Source organism: Melozone crissalis, unplaced genomic scaffold, assembly GCF_028551555.1.
Source record: "Melozone crissalis strain CALT ecotype California unplaced genomic scaffold, PUWL_Pcris_2 ptg000002l_1, whole genome shotgun sequence".
Classification (NCBI taxonomy): Eukaryota; Metazoa; Chordata; class Aves; order Passeriformes; family Passerellidae; genus Melozone; species Melozone crissalis.
In genome coordinates, this window is record NW_026535780.1 from 28,290,061 (window position 1) to 28,305,797 (window position 15,737).

Consider the following 15,737-nt stretch of genomic DNA (forward strand, 5'->3'; position numbering starts at 1 on the left):
GGTTGAAGCACCAAGGACATAAGACAGTGTACTTCATAAATATTTAACAACCCCCTCCCCCAAACAAAACCCCCTCAGACCCAGATATGTTTAGCCTCACAAGCAAAAGTCATAATGCACATTAGAAGGCTCATCAATAAACCTAGGTGGTGTTTATAGGCCAGCCTTCAGAGAGGAGTGGTGTGATACCTGGGCAGCAGAGACTGAGTTCTCTCTAGTGGTTATTACACTGATGGAAGCAGCTGGAGAAATAGCTATGCACACAGAATTTTCCATTAATCAGAGGAAAAAGTCCAACACAGATGGTATATAGGATAGATTACGGCTGGTAATCCTTTTGTGTCCTAGAAGATTAAGGATATCCTGGTGTAGCTGTAGTCAGCTGACCTTTTTTTATTTAAACGATTGAACACAGTTGATGCAGTTCTGCAGAGGACCAAGGCTGTTCCAGAAGCCGTGAGTGGTGCACTGTGAATGTTTGTTAAAGGAACGGTCTGTTTAAGTCCAGCCTCAGTTACAAATTTACAGGAACTTAACTTTGTGCCATGTAAACAGCAGCAGCTCCAGGATGGCTAAGAAATCCCTTGCTAGACAGCTCTATCACATGTAGCAGAGCTGAATTCTGTGAGGAGGCACAGGGAGTGTCATGTGGAGGAATGGAGGGTTTCTGAATGCTGCTGTCTGGGTCGCCCCAGAGAGCGAAGATGAATGCTTCAGTGGAAGAGGAGGATGGCTGCACGCACTGAACTGTCTGGGTCTGGCATGGATCTGTATGAGGATTACAAATCACCCTTCGATTTCAATGCTGGAGTGAACAGAAATTATCTTTACTTGTCGCCTGGCATAAACCTTTCTCCACCTGGATCACCTACCCTGGCAAAGTCTGGTAACTTCCTTCTCTTCCTTCCTTAAAATCTCTATGTGAAACGCTTAGTAGTTAATACCTGTAAAACTTCTCAAATTAAAAATCTATAAAAGTTGGCCTGCTGTTAATTCTGGGAGTATGTTATCTTCAGTGTGTCATGTAGATAATATCTCATGTGTTATAAGTTTATCAGCTTTACATTATTTGTTATTTATTCAGCAGAAAGGCAGTTTGAGGGAAAATGAAGTGGCAAAACCAGTTAGGAACAAAACTGCAAGACTGGAATAATTTGCCTGGTTTAACTATTAGATTTTTTTCAGGGGAGGAAGTAGAAATTGCATTTTTAGTAGGACTTCGGAGCTCTGGATAGTCTAAAATCTGCTTTTGCCTTAATACTGAAAATCTCACTGATTAATGAAAATGCCCTCTAAAACCTTTACTCCATTCCACCTAGCATTTAAAATGCTGCAAACCTTCCACCTGCAGATAGGAACTGCACTGGGATTGCCCTGTGCTGTGCTGCAGTGGCATCCATTTAGTGCTTAACCCTCTGAGTTTCTTGCTGGTAGCCTGTTGTACAGAGCACCTATTGCTGTGCCTCCCAATACATCCTAGTCTGGTTTTACTGTCGTCATTCCTTTCCATTCCTTGCTGCCAGATGAAATCTTCCAAAGTAATTTTAAATGTAGAAAGCTTAGACCTACTTCACGTGTGGCAAAGCAAATGGGGGTTACACACGTGTTAACTTTTTTTTAATGGGCTTGTTATTTAAAATTTTAAAGAAACGTGCATCTCTTGGGGAACCTCTGTGTGAACTTTAACAACCCTCTCTGTGAACCTGATGAGCCAGGGGCTACTGGGAAACAGTGGTCAGCATTCACTTCTGCAATTACTGCTTCTCCCAGCTCTTCTAATGGGGAGGGGAAGCAGCCCTCAGTGTCAGGTGATGATGCATCACCATTACCACTGCCTTTTCTGGACTTTATTTTCTTTTTCATTTGCTTTGAATGAATATCTAATCAGCATTTGGGAGAAGCTCAAGAATTTTCTCGCCCAGGTTGAAGAAGTACGTCTCACTTTGGCTTCTTCACGGAGATAAACAGGAAGCACTTAAATCTGATCTTTCTTATATACTGCAGAGTAAATATGCTCTGCAGTACTGTATGTTACTCAAATGTTAGAGTGGTCTTAAAACTTTGCCACAGCTTGTTCTCCTGAACTATAACAAGCACCTTTTTTCTTTAGCTTTGCCAACTGTATAGTGATAACCACAATGCTCATTCTGAGTGTCACATGCAGAACATGCCAGTGTGAAAAAACACTTTATGGAGGTTAACCCACTCCCACCCCGAGGCTGCTCATCCAAAATGAAAAGTACTTCATAAAACTGCTCCTGTTTGCTGCTGATCTCTGAATTCAGGCCAGGGAGGTAGGGATTTCTGGTCAAAATGGAGCATGAACTTGGATTGAAACTGGCCAAAGCAAACCCCAAATCAGAAGAAACGTAGGGTTAATTGAATTGCTCTAACGCTTTGCCTACCCTGGCAGAATTTAAGTCCCATAATAGGGACTTAAATGCCATTTCCCTGAACGTGATCCATGGAGTCCTAATCAACTAACTTGCTCATGTCTTTCTTTATTTGGTTCATTTAAGTAGATCTAATAAACTGCTGGGAAAATATGTTAATCTTAGAAATACATACCTAAAAACTGACCTTAAAGCTAGGTAAATTTTCTCTTACTGTCTAATCTTTATGATTTTTTCCTCCCAAACAGATTTTTTATTCTGTTTGAGAGACATGAAATGTTCAGTTAAACTTGGTTGTAACAGAGTACCAAATGACTGAATTTTAAGTTCTTCACAATCCAATGATGCGGGAGAACTAACATAATGAAAGGTAACATCTTGAAAGCTGCAGTAATAATTTTTCATAGCAATATAAAATAATAATAGTAACAGTTCTGTTGGCAAAAAAAGCCCACAAGTGAGAATTGCTCTCTTAGTAGTAGTTTGAGCCAAAGCATTTCCATCTGTTGGCTGATTGCTGATTTCCTGGTTTCTTGCCCCATAGAAAGATCTAAGGTGGGCTGTGCATGTTTCCTGATGAAGTTTTTTCAAAGCCATGCTCTTACTGGCTGTCAGCCCTAGTTTCTGGGATACATTTGGATTGTAGGCACACCATTGTGGAGGTCTGTGGGTTGTTAGCTGTGTAGAAACTGCTCCTTGGTCAGATTGCTCAGCACAGCCTAGCCCATAGCATGGATGATCCCTGTGTCCTGCAGGTATTGAAGTGATGAATGGGAGCAAAGGGAACAGAGGGGTGAGCAGTGACAGGAGAGAGAGCAGGGGTGTCAGAGTGAAGATTGATGGGAAGGTGTCAGTATTGTTCATATGAAGCTCAGAAAAGTAATAAATGGGAGGGGCTGCGAAGGCAAGAAGAGGAAGGCATGGTCACTGGTGCAGGGTGAGGTGTGGAGGACTCTGAATAGCATGATTTCCTGTTTCCCTAACAACTGTAGGAATGTAAAGGGAGGAGAGATCATTCCCTTGCTTCTTAACATTGTGCCTTAAATTCTATTTGGTAGCCAAGAAGCAGAACAGTCTTAAAAATGAGTTTTCCAAAGAGAAGCTACATTCCCCAAATGGAAGCTGTTGCTGCAGGAGACAATCTGGCATGTTTTCTTACTGGTTGATTCACTGGATCTATTTTTGGTGATTTAATCCAGATGACTCCTCATAATCAGATTGAACAGACTTTCAGCTGGTTGTGCTAATGCTCGTGGAGTCAGGGTGGTTTTGGTACTTGCAAACTTTCTGGAATGGCTTTGTGATGGCAAGCAGGTGGTCCCTGAAGGGCTGCAGGTAAGAGCAAGGTCAGGAGTCACAGTAGAACACACTGAGGGGGTGTAGGGTGTTCAAATGCAGTTCAAATTGTTTTCCTTCAGGGTAGGTTTATGTAATTAATAGGTTAAATAGCAATTTAACAAAAAGGTGTGGCATTCTTAACTGTTAAGGAAATATGTTGATGCATAAAACAAAAGTTATCTGATTGTGAGACATAATCCTTTATTTTAGGTGCGATAGGGCTGTGCTTTAGTTTGGGCATTAGACTTTGAAGTTCTCACTGCCCTAGATTTTTGACAGAAAATAGTGTATTGGAAAACCCATAGGACCTACATTATGTTTGTGTAGAAGACACATGTAAATCTCTGGAAAAACGTGCACAGATCTCAAGAATAAATGCAGAATTAGGTTTAATTTTCTTCCTGTAGGCTTTCTTCTCAGTGCATTTGGTAGTAACAGCATTCACAAAAAGTCCTGTCCATGTAGCAGTGTGCTTCTAGAGGATAAGGGTTTTGGACACAGATACAGACAGACAACATACCATTTTGGAAAGAATTTGTGGGATTGAGTTTTACCTGAGTTCAGTAATTTGATCCAAGAACAAGGTTTCTTCTTTGTTTGGCTTAACAGCTGCTAGAACTGTATTTCATAGAATGTGTACAGCTAATTAGAGACTCACAGAATCTTTTTTTCCCCTGATTTTTCAGTTGATTGTGATGTAGGTGTTTGATATGAAACCTCACAGCAAAATCATAGTGGTGATTAATGAGTTTTTGATTCCCAAAGGATAGTATGGAGTGCCATCAGAAGCTGCTGAAATGAGAATGGAATTTTATTGGCATATTATTTATGGTTAATTTCTATAGTGATTAATAGGAAATGTTACTTAATGCCTCTTCAATTTAGATCAATGATATATTTAAGTGCATATACACACACGCTCACATATGTATGTATGTATATGTACACATGCACACGCTCTTCCTCGCTCCTTATTAACAGACAATCCTGGTCCTTTCCTCTTCTATTTTAAGACTTTTATTTATCTTTTTTTATTTATCTTTTTTATCTTTTTTTAAAATTATCTGTAAGGCTGCTTTATCTCTTGAATAGAGAATTCTGGGAATCCACAACCATTCCAGCATGCGGTCTCCCTGCAAACTGGTCTCTTTGCAATTAGAAAAGAGTTCCTTGATTTTGGCAAACTTTAAGTGTCAGCTACAAAGACTCAAAATGGGAAGACGTTTGCTGGAAATTTTGTTGCATAAAAGGTGTTTAAAATGGTCTTACTGCAAGCACTAAGGAGTAAAAAAAATTAATAATTACAGTTATTGCATCGTAGTAATACAAATATCATCCTCCTTCCTTGCCCTGAAGCTGTGAAAGCAAAAGTTGAGGAAGACCGTGGAGATGTTTGTGGTTTATGTAGGAAAATTAGGCAGAGTTTTGGTTTCTGGATTTGGAAGAGGCAGCAGTTTAAGTGAATGCACATTCTTATCAGTCTCTCTCTCCTGCTTTGAAGCAACAGCCTTTCATTCTCGAGCTCTGTCTCTGGACTTCCCATCTGCCTTAAGGTCCAGGTGCATACCAGCAGCTTATTTCCAGTTCCATGATATCTGCAACCTTCTAGGCACTGTGGTCCCAGTTACTAGGGACAGAGAGATCAAGCAGGGTACAGAGTTCATACTTGCAGTGCAGTAGTTTTCTCCACGGTTGTTAACCTTGCTTGTGGCTGCACCCAGTGTGCGCTTCATAATCTGTTCCAGAGAGTAGTAAGGGAGGGACCCCCTGCATTGGCCTTGGGCATCTCTAGCACTTCCAGAGTTTCTATGCCAGATGAATGAGAGACCAGAGTGTGCACAGACTCCTGGGCAAGGTTGTGTAGGAAACACTGGTCAGGACATAGTGTTCTGTGTCTTGGTTTCTCTCACAGAGTAGGGGGATGTGTTGTTCTCAACAGGTTTCCAGTCTCCTATTACAGCAGCAGTTGCCATTATATTGAGCTTGAATAAAGCTTGATAGAATGAAATATAAAATGCCCTTGGTTTCCTTCCTGTAGCTGGGGAGCATGACTTTGGTGTCCTCTCATCAGTGTTTTTTGTGCACTGGGATGGAAGAGCTGTGTGCTGATATTAGCTGCTGTTTGGCAGACTTGTGATAATCTGACTTTTAATGCTCTTTATTAATCTCAAGGGCTGCTGAGGAGTGACTCTATACCTGAGGTTGGAGAGGATGCTGCTGCCACAGTCAGTATGGCAGAAACACTCTCAGAAGAAGAACGGGATGAGCTAAGAAAAGAGCTTGCCAAGGTAATTCTTTTGCAAATAGCTCTTAAACTTGTTTTGATGATGAAAATCTGGAATAATGTTATCTTTAAACATACACTTAATGCTTTGCATAGTTATTCTCTGAGTGTCTAAAGCTGGCACTCCTGTATATTGCAGGTATATAGATATACAGATGGGAAGGAAGTGTGTCACGGAGAAAAGAACAGCCAGTTCTAGTGATGGGGAATTAAGCTGGAAGTGCTGAATACACAGATTTTAAATTAAGATACATAAATACCTAACCCATTTTTTTCCCCCTTGAGTGAGAAGGGGTTAAATCAGCAAAGAGAACATGGTTGGAAGCCAAAACCCAAATATTGTCTCAACTGGTGTGGAGTAGCTAAAGCTGTTTCCTTTATGAAGAATGCTTTGTAGTAGGATCTGGGTGGGCACTGTATTGCTAATGTCTAACCATGTTACTGTTCTTGTCCATAACAGAATATTTTTAAGGGTGAGAAAAAGTAGCATTCTTTGAAAAACAGACAGGCAAATATTCAGGCCTGATACATGCCAAAGTCAAGCTTTATTAAGCAGCCAGTCTTTTTTCTTTAATAGCTCTATGAGACTTCAGGACCCCTATGAAAGACACTAACTTAAGCCTAAGGTTAGCAAACAAAGTTAGCTTTAAATTAAGCACATTTAATACATTCTTGTATTTGTCAGTCCTGAGTATCATTTCATGCCAAAGATAGTGAGGGTGGGCTGGTCCTGCTAGGATATATAAGATATCCAAAACAGAGGTGCATTGAAGATACTGTTAGGAGCTGTACTCCTGTAAGGAGCTTAAATGAGTGGGCAGCCTGCTGCTCTAAACTGGGGTGATCTTGCCTGGATGAGGAAGTAGGATGGGAGAGATGCCCTTGCCTTTATACATATGGCCTTAGTGCCTCTGTCACTTCTGTAAAGCTCACAGAATGGCATTGTAGAACTGTGCTGACATCTCTGGTCATGTTTCCAGGCTTAAGTGACCATCTGAGTAAAGAAGGAAACACACACACAATATAGTTTTCTAGTTACAGAGCAGGTGCTGTGTTGTGTGATTGCTCAGACTTCCACCATTTCCACACCTGCTCTGGGGAAGGCACTCCTGTGGCTGAATCCAGTCTACAGATCCTGGCTTAAGCCACAGAAGGACCTTTCTGTTGAAGCAAGGAGACAAAATTTGTGTATGACAGACATGCTCTGAGCTTCCTGGTACTGGTCACACATTGGTATATCTTCTGACGTGGAAGCAGAATACAGGGTTGGCAGTGGTCCCAGGTTTGACTAATCTTCAACCTTTACATATCATAGGTACTAATTTCTAACTATGCAGTCTTTTAGTTACCAACTTCCTTGTACATATTCCAGTCACAGAGCTAGCTGCAGGTAGAGTACTTTCTCACTAGCTCTTGCAGTGTCTGTTAGTATTTAGGAATGACTGTGAGGCAATGTTAAAAACCTCTGTTAGCCCTCCCATTGCTGATGTCTGGTGGATGCTTTAAAGAAATACACAGTTAAATGGTTGAGTGTATTCCTTGTTAACTGTTAACCACTTGTTAACAACTCTGGTGCTGCAGGTGGAAGAGGAAATCCAGACGCTCTCACAAGTGCTAGCTGCCAAAGAGAAGCATCTAGCAGAAATCAAGAGAAAGCTGGGAATTAACTCACTACAGGAACTAAAGCAGAACATTACCAAAAGCTGGCAAGATGTTACATCAACCACGGCGTACGTACCAGCTCATGATGATTGTTTAGACTGCTGAAGTGAAAACTGTTTAGGTCTTGTGTCACGTCTAAACACTCTGTTCTTGTGAAATGAGTATATATAACACGAAGTTAAGTTGTATTAATATTTCTCTGGATAAATCAACAGACTTTTTAAAAAGAAGAACACTGCAAGCCATATCTCATGCTAAAGAAGAATGATTGACCAAAATATGGTCTGTTCTAACACACTTTGTTTTTGTCTGATACATCTGAGATACCAAGGTATCCTAAGTCCAACAGAATACCCTTGTTTTCTACCCTTAAAAATTGTTGTAAATTGAGCCCATGCAGGAAGAGTATGAAGTTACAGTTACTGTTCTTGCCAAACACAATTGTTAATTTACGGACTAGAGCAAGCTGCCTTCTGCAGTTAATAACCGCAGATTGTCACAAGATGTACCTCAAACTTTTTATGGTGAATTTTGTTGACAGAACTGTGTGGTACAAGAATAGACACTTGGCACAAAAAATAGACCTTTTGTTTTGTTTATTTGTGTTTTGTTTTCTCTTGTATTTTTTGGAGTTGTTTTTTTTTCTTGATTGGGATGTTTTATGGGATGTTTTATGTGTGAGTTTATTTTGTATTTTAATAAGTCCTATGATAGCAGATAGCATCTGTTCTAGGGGTGGGGTAGTAGGTGCGTGTCGGTGAACTGCGTCTGGTCAGAGCTGGCAGAGATGCTGTAGCCAGAAGAGACTGCAAAGGCTGAAAATAACATCTTAAGCAGGTTTTCCATATGACCCCAAAGCTGAAGTGTACCTCTGCATTTAATACAAATAGACACACACTAAAAGTTTCCTTATGTGTTCATTAAAAAAACCTAAAAACTAAATGCTTTTTTGAAAACAGATACAAGAGAACATCAGAAACCCTGTCTCAGGCTGGTCAGAAGGCTTCTGCTGCTTTTTCTTCTGTTGGTTCAGTCATAACCAAGAAATTTGAAGATGTCAGGTAGGTTTATTTACCTTTTCCCAAGTAATTGCATTTTTTATTTAAGCAATTATCACTGCAATAAATTTATGCTGCTAACATACCTAGTGCTTCTAAAAGCTAATCTATCCAGAGCCTTCAGCAACTGTTCTAGGGGAGGTAAGAGACTTGCTGCAGAATCTGCTTGTATGTCCTCACTGGTGCTGAGGAGTTGTGTGGTGTGTGTTTTGTGTAGGCAAGAGAAGCAATGTGTGCTGCCGCCTCCACTGCTCTTACTTTTCTGGTGTGATTGCAGGTGGCACTGTCTGCCTGCCTCTGCGGGGTACACGTAGCACTGTCATTCCTGCTCTCTTTCTCAGCTTGTGGAATATGACATTTAAACAACTAATGTCTTTCACTGTTTATGTTTTGTCGTTTTCCTCTTTTTTTGTTGTTTTTGTTTGGGGTTTTGTTTGTTTGTTTTTGTTTTGTGTGTCAATTCCTTCCAAGTCTCTTTTATTTCTGTCTAAGCTGTTCTGCCTCATAGAAGTGGCTTGATTTTATTACATTTTTTAAGAGACTGTTGGCACTTTTTAATTCTTAAATATTGTTGGCATGCAATATTTTGACTTTGTGCCAAATGACACAGCCCTACATACACATTAGGTAAGTCTGCCAAGTAATTTTTAGAACTATTTTGAGCTGCTTGCAAAAATCCTGCTGGATGCAGTACAATCAGATGCTTGGCTGACAATTCCTGGATTATGTAATTCTTAGTACTGGAAGCTATACAATTATTCATCTCCACAGGTAATTTGTTGTTGTTAAACTTATTTTTCAGTTATTGGGCAAATAGAAATTCACACATTCTCACAGAATATTGCTGCTTTGGCAGCAGTGTAATAAAATCAGCCATTTTAAAGTGCTGCCATTAACTTCTTGCTTTATGGAGTCTAGTGAGAAAATGCTTTGAGTACAACTACACAGTTACAGATTTTTCTTCATATTTATCAGAAGTTCATTTCTCTCTTTACTGCTTACTCTGGCATTGTGCAGACTACAGGCATTTTCACATTCCTTTAGGTAAGGTGGACACAAGAATTGCTTCTCAAACTAAGCATGTAGTCAGACTGTCTCCATTACAGTTTTTCATTTAAGTTTTCTCTGTAAAAGGTAATTTCTTCTTTTCTTCAGTGTTAGTAAGGGTAAAACTGAAGCCCTTTTAATGTCAGGGAAGATGTTTCTTCATGTTCACCTGGTAACTATCTCAAAACATGAAAACTTGAGTATACCTAATAATTAATAAGTCTCTCTTCCTTGTTAGAAAAATAAACCCACTAAAATGATGCTGCAAGGTTTTTTATCAGGAGACAGAATATGGTGTTGAGGTCAATGGCATGCAGGATTCCTCCTTCTTTGTCTGTACAGTGTTTGTGCCATGGCAGAACAGAGATTTCCCCCTTTTTGTGTCTATTACAATGGCTGTTTAGCATTGTGATTCTGACTAAATAACTAGAGTCTAAATGTAAAATAGTTTATACATTCTTTGTTCATAGTTTGTCCAGTGAAACAATCCTTGAGTTGATTACTTTAGCAATGCCAGTATCTTAGTTACTTCATCTACATTACCTTTGATCTAAGCAAATACTCAGTGTTTTCAGCAGTTAAAATTCCTGTGTAAGAGCTTCTGTCCATTGCCTCTCAGCCCATCTATCTGAGCCTGACTTAATCTTTTCTGTACTCCACCACTAAGGAGCTAAAAAGAGCAGTAGGATCTCTATAAAGATGTTGGGATTTGGCTCCTGGAGTACTAACTGGGAGCTGTTGTCCCAGGGGAGGAGATGGGCAGGGGCACAGGATGCTATGAGAACTCAGACTCTGACGTGAGCTCAGTTTGATCAGGTATAAGAATAGCAGCCAGTCTGAAATATGTCCTGTTCAGCATCAGTGAGAACTTGGAAGAATTTTCTGTTCCTTTTGTATGCAGAGCTCAGCTGCTCATTTAACAGGAGTCACATTTCTACCTTAAGGCTGTGGTGTTCCCCAATTAGTATTGGACTATTTCACTGGACAAAGACAAGCACAGACTCAGATCTGTTGTCTACTTCAGGAATACCTTAGGAGTGTCTTAATTACTCCAGTTAGAGGCTCTGTGAGTGTTGAGTACTCTATCAGAAACTGTGCCCCTGGGAGAGAATGTAACAGTATCAGAGAAGTCTGCACTGTTGGTGTGCTTCTCAGGGAGAATCGTGGTGGTGGTGGAAATGCAAGGTATTGATATAAATTCAGGGGTAGCTGTGTTTAGAAAACAAAACAAAAGTGTGAAGAATTAGTGCTGCTAAAGATCTTAGTTGCACTTGAAACAAAATATTAAAGATGTTTTTCATGAGAACCAAATTCATCTGAATTCAGGTCTGAGGGTTATATAACTGCTTAAGGGCAAGTCTGAGCTTCAGAAAAGTTTAGATGCCTCAATTCTTTCCTGGAAGTGACAGTTTATGGGCTGATACTTGAACTTGTACTGAATATGCGGGTTCATTTTTGTTCTTAAACTCTTGCATTGGCTTCATTGAGGCTTCACTTTCCCTTGTATTGTTTTGGTTGAGGGACTTCTCAGCTACAGTGGTGTGATTTCTTCCCTGTTGGACTATTTCATGGACATATTCCATGCAGCAAACATCACACACAGATCTTGATTTGGGCACTGCAAAGTGATGTAATAGGGAGTTGCAAAAGGGAGTGAGGCAGCTGCTGGAGCTGTGATTTTGGAAACTACTGAAATGGAGAGGAAGGGGGACTGGTAGTGCAATGTCAGTGCATTTTTGCTTCCTTTTTGTATTTGTTTTCTCTGCCCTTTGTTATGATGAAAACGATCTCTGTTCCATCTTAGGTTTTTCTTAATACCTTTATTCTCTTTATAAGAATTTATTGAAGTTTTGATAAGCTAACTTTCCTTCTGTAGGCAACAGTATTCTGTGCAAAGTAGCAGTATCAAGATGTAGCTTCTGAGCAGTCATGACTTTGCACTTGGCCCTTCTTGCACTGCATCCCTATAATGGAGCAAAGTCCACCTTTGCCTTGCTCTGAGATTACAGAATAACTTTCTTTGCTTGCTTTAGAAGTCTGATCTCTGATCATGGATTCCTAAATACCACAACATATCAGCTGGAAATTTAACTACAAAGTAACTGGCTACTGTGTATGTTGAGCTGTGTTTTCTAGGCTGGGACTCTGGCATACCTCCTTGTGCCTTTTCAAAATGTGAGGCAATGGAGTAGCTTTAAAAAAATGATTGTGTAGAGGATAAGAAAGCTTTAATACAATACAAAATGCATGGAAGACTGGAGAGCAGCTTACTGTGCCTTTTTTATTTATTGTCTTTTTTTAAGCTAGGTGTTTGCTTTTGAGCATTGCAAAGAGGGCTTGTCTTTCAAACTGCCTGAGTTGATGACCTAGTTGAGTGAGTGCTTTAGTGTGGCATTCTGTGACTTGGGAAAGAAATACAAGTTCTCTTCATAAAGATGTTCAAGGCTTAATTGTGCCTCTTGCATTACCTGAAGAATAGGTGGTTTATGTTAAAAAAATCAACTGCATTTATCTAATTCAGTTCTCCTGCAAACCAGATCATGGTATGATAAAACTATGTAATATCTTGTGGTGTTTTTTTGCAAACTGAGTACTGAGGGTATACAGAAGTGCATTGTCCAGCAGCAAGTAAATTCTTCATGAATACATGAATAGTTCTTCTATTAAATGATATCTGAGATGAAACTAAACTTTTGTAGACACCTGTTAGAACATCTGTGATACACTACAGGTTGTTGTTTTTCAGTATGAGCAGTTCTACAGTTTGTAAATACATGTATTTAATCCTCTTTAGCCTTAAACTTCTTGCAGAGAGAAACTTCTTGCAGCATGAGGGGAATTGGCTGAGCATTGACTGAAACTAGTTAGTGTCAGTGTAGCTCTGTAAGAAAACCTGCCATGTAGCAAGCCCAGAACTTGTAGTAATCCACATCACAGTGAAGGATATATATCACAGTCCAGGAGACAGTCAGCTTGTCTGTGATCTGGAAAAGCCTGTGGAAGCCAGGCCATCCATAAGAATGAAACACAGGAGAAATGGACTTGGGTAAATAGATGAAACAGAGCTGTGCATTAGTGAAGTGTCAGGAAAGCATCTGGCCTTGTGTATCTGATTCCCAGTACACTGTAACTACAGATCAAACCATAGTTGTGCATCTGCCTTAAGGGATCCCAGCCTTTTTTCTATCATGGTATTTTACTAATGAGCCCTCATAAAGGATCTCTTAAAACCTTTTCTGCAATAAACGTAGAACATTTTTTTCTTCTGTGAATGTATCTTCCGGTGATTGTGCTGAGATGCTAATTGTAAGTTTGGAGGTACATTTTATGAGAGTTGTTTCCCTTACCTCCTCTTCTTCCCCAACAACTGCCTGGAAAATATTCTCTTGAAAGGCATCATAAAGCCCAGAAAATTTTGACATTGCATATATAGTTATGAAAACTTAAGATCATCACTTGTAATAACTCTCAGTTACTGTTGTGGTATTTGGTAAGAATTATTTAACATATAAGGCTTGTTTGTACCTGCAGTAAACAGGGATTTCCTGTATGGAACTAAATTAGGTGTGTGGTAGTGGTGTTGAAGCTGTGCAGGAGCTTCTTCATCTATATCCTATTACCTTCTAGAAGTAGATGTGTTTTCTTGCTGGACAAACAGTAACTTTATAGCAACACTGGCAGGTTATAGAAATCCTCCATGAATTTCAGAACACAGGACTTTATCCTGCTCCCAGCATAAATCCAACCTTGAATACTGACTGATGTGACTGCTTTTGTTGATTGATGAGTAGGTAATTTGTATTGATGAGTGTAAAAAACTTTACTGAATGTAAATGGAAGCCTTCTGGATGTAGAGATAATTTTTTAGTAGGAAGATTAGCTGATTTATAAGACTCTCAAGTGTTTGCTACTCACTATTGCCAAAACTGTAAATGCAGCATGATTCCTGTTGCTTGAGAAACTTAAGGAGCAGACAGACTGTTGCAGCTAAGCAGAACAAATACTAACAAGCATGGCACTTGAATCTTTCTAAAAGAGGAAAAGGTTGCTGCAGCTTTTGCTCTGATGTACTTGTGTGTGTGTGTGTGTGTGCATGGCTAAGCAATTTAAGAGAGCAAACCCAAGCAGTTACTAAGACTGTGTAAGACTGTTTGGCTGTTTACCAAAGACAGTTTACAGAAGTCAGCTCTCTAAGCCAATTTCTTCTCAATGTAATCCTTAAACTAACTTTTTGCTTTTTTTTCTCTTAATGCTGGCATGTAGTATACGCTCCATACAACATTCAATTAGTATGCCTATTATGAGGTAATGTATGCATAATCCAGCTCTTTGGTTTATTTATTTTCACGTGTGGAATCAAGTCACATTGAACTTAAGTCAACTAACATAGTTTTATAAAAAAGCAAAAAACCCACCCAGCTTTGTAATGGATTTCCTGCACTAACATATGGGGTAAAATTTGTTTTATTTCTGGTTAACAGAGGTGGTTATCAAACATCTGGAAAGTGACATTTCCCTACTGTTAGGTGTAAAACTATAACAGCTTTTCCCTCTTTGTTAGGTGTAATGTTACTAAGTGATTCCAAGTTTTAAAGGCAGTAGCTTGGCATATATTTTTGAAAATGAAAGTGAGTAAAAAAACCCCTGTGGTTTCACAAGAAGTCTCTTGGTGATCTGGGGTGCTTGCCTTTTCTCTCCACTTGCTTGGCACTGTGTCCCTCTGAGAGTCTGGTTTGACACAAGTGTCACTGTGTGCTCTCCCAAGGGAAGAGAGTGCAGCTGAGTGTGGCTGACCCACACAAATGCCAAGCAAAGCAAGAAGAGAAGCTGTAGGCTTCTTCTGAAAAACACCCTTGTCTGCAATATTTATATAATACATTTTTGAGTAATCCTTAGTCCTGGTCCAATGAAGGCAAGCATTTTCCATCCTACATAAAGGCAGAAAAAGTGTTGCACAGATTTGCATGTAGCAGTGACAGCTACTTGGAGCATTAAGCCACTTTTCTGACCCTAATGAATTATACACCGGCCCTCAGCACTGGAAATCCCAAGCTGTCCTGCTTTTTGTATGCAGAACTTATTATTTACAAGTACAGCTGCCTTTGGCACTTAAAGGCAAGGGGGAGTCTCACTTAAATGTAATATGTTAGCAGAAAATGCCACTGTGAACCATGTTTTATTTATTGAACATGTAGCAAAGTAAACTGAACTGGTTTTCCTGTAAAAAGTAAAAAAAACTGATGAGCTCTCTTCAGCAATAATGTATTAGGCTAACTAGAAGTGATGACTAAGATTTTCTGAACAAATGCTTTAAGCCAGAAACATGTTTGAAAAGACTGGGAATAATATGCTAAACCTAAAATACTTGCTAGTTCTCCCTGCCATGTTGATAGGAAGGATCCTATTATGTAAACTATTTTTAGGGTATCTTTAAAACAGGGAAAGAGCCCCAAACAAATCTCTTGTTACTGTTGGGAAAAAGGAACTGTCTGCTTGGTTTGTGATGTTTATAGGTTAACTAGATGGGGTTTTAATTCTGTGGATCCTTTTTTTTATTTTTGTAGAAATTCTCCTACTTTCAAATCCTTTGAGGAGAAAGTTGAAAACTTCAAGGTAAGAATTTCTAAAACATGTTCTAGATTGTGCAGCTGTGGATGTGGAGAAAAGACTCAAGTCCTTTTGGGCAGCCTATTTTTTAGTTATGGTAAACTGTTGAAGAGGTGCTTGGATGAACATATTTTTAAGTCCTGTTGAAACAGTTTCTCTGCCAAATGATTTGGAAATAAAGTAATGGGCTGCCTGCACCTCATACAGGAGGATGCCTTTAGAAGAGCTAACAGCCAGCTGACCTGCACAAACAGCTAGTATTAGGTATGCAAAATAATTAATACCTAATGCTAGCTATCCAGAATTGTCTAGGCTTTTATTTCAGGCCTTTCTAGGGACTAGTATCCT

The 15,737-nt window shown here is 39.5% G+C and overlaps 1 protein-coding gene across 4 annotated transcripts in view; it reads left to right on the forward strand.

Moving 5' to 3' along the window:
- Positions 1-15,737, forward strand: part of TPD52 (tumor protein D52) — a 39,902-nt gene that overhangs the window by 22,910 nt on the left and 1,255 nt on the right. The window contains exons 1-7 of one of the 4 annotated variants that reach the window (XM_054279381.1): positions 763-886; positions 5,904-6,019; positions 7,597-7,745; positions 8,637-8,738; positions 9,753-9,779; positions 14,046-14,087; positions 15,347-15,395. In XM_054279381.1, coding sequence (XP_054135356.1) covers positions 763-886; positions 5,904-6,019; positions 7,597-7,745; positions 8,637-8,738; positions 9,753-9,779; positions 14,046-14,087; positions 15,347-15,395 — 609 coding nt within the window. Of the gene's footprint in view, positions 1-762; positions 887-5,903; positions 6,020-7,596; positions 7,746-8,636; positions 8,739-9,752; positions 9,780-14,045; positions 14,088-15,346; positions 15,396-15,737 lie in introns of those variants that run through there. The other 3 variants (XM_054279640.1, XM_054279469.1, XM_054279558.1) reach the window with 3 other exon arrangements.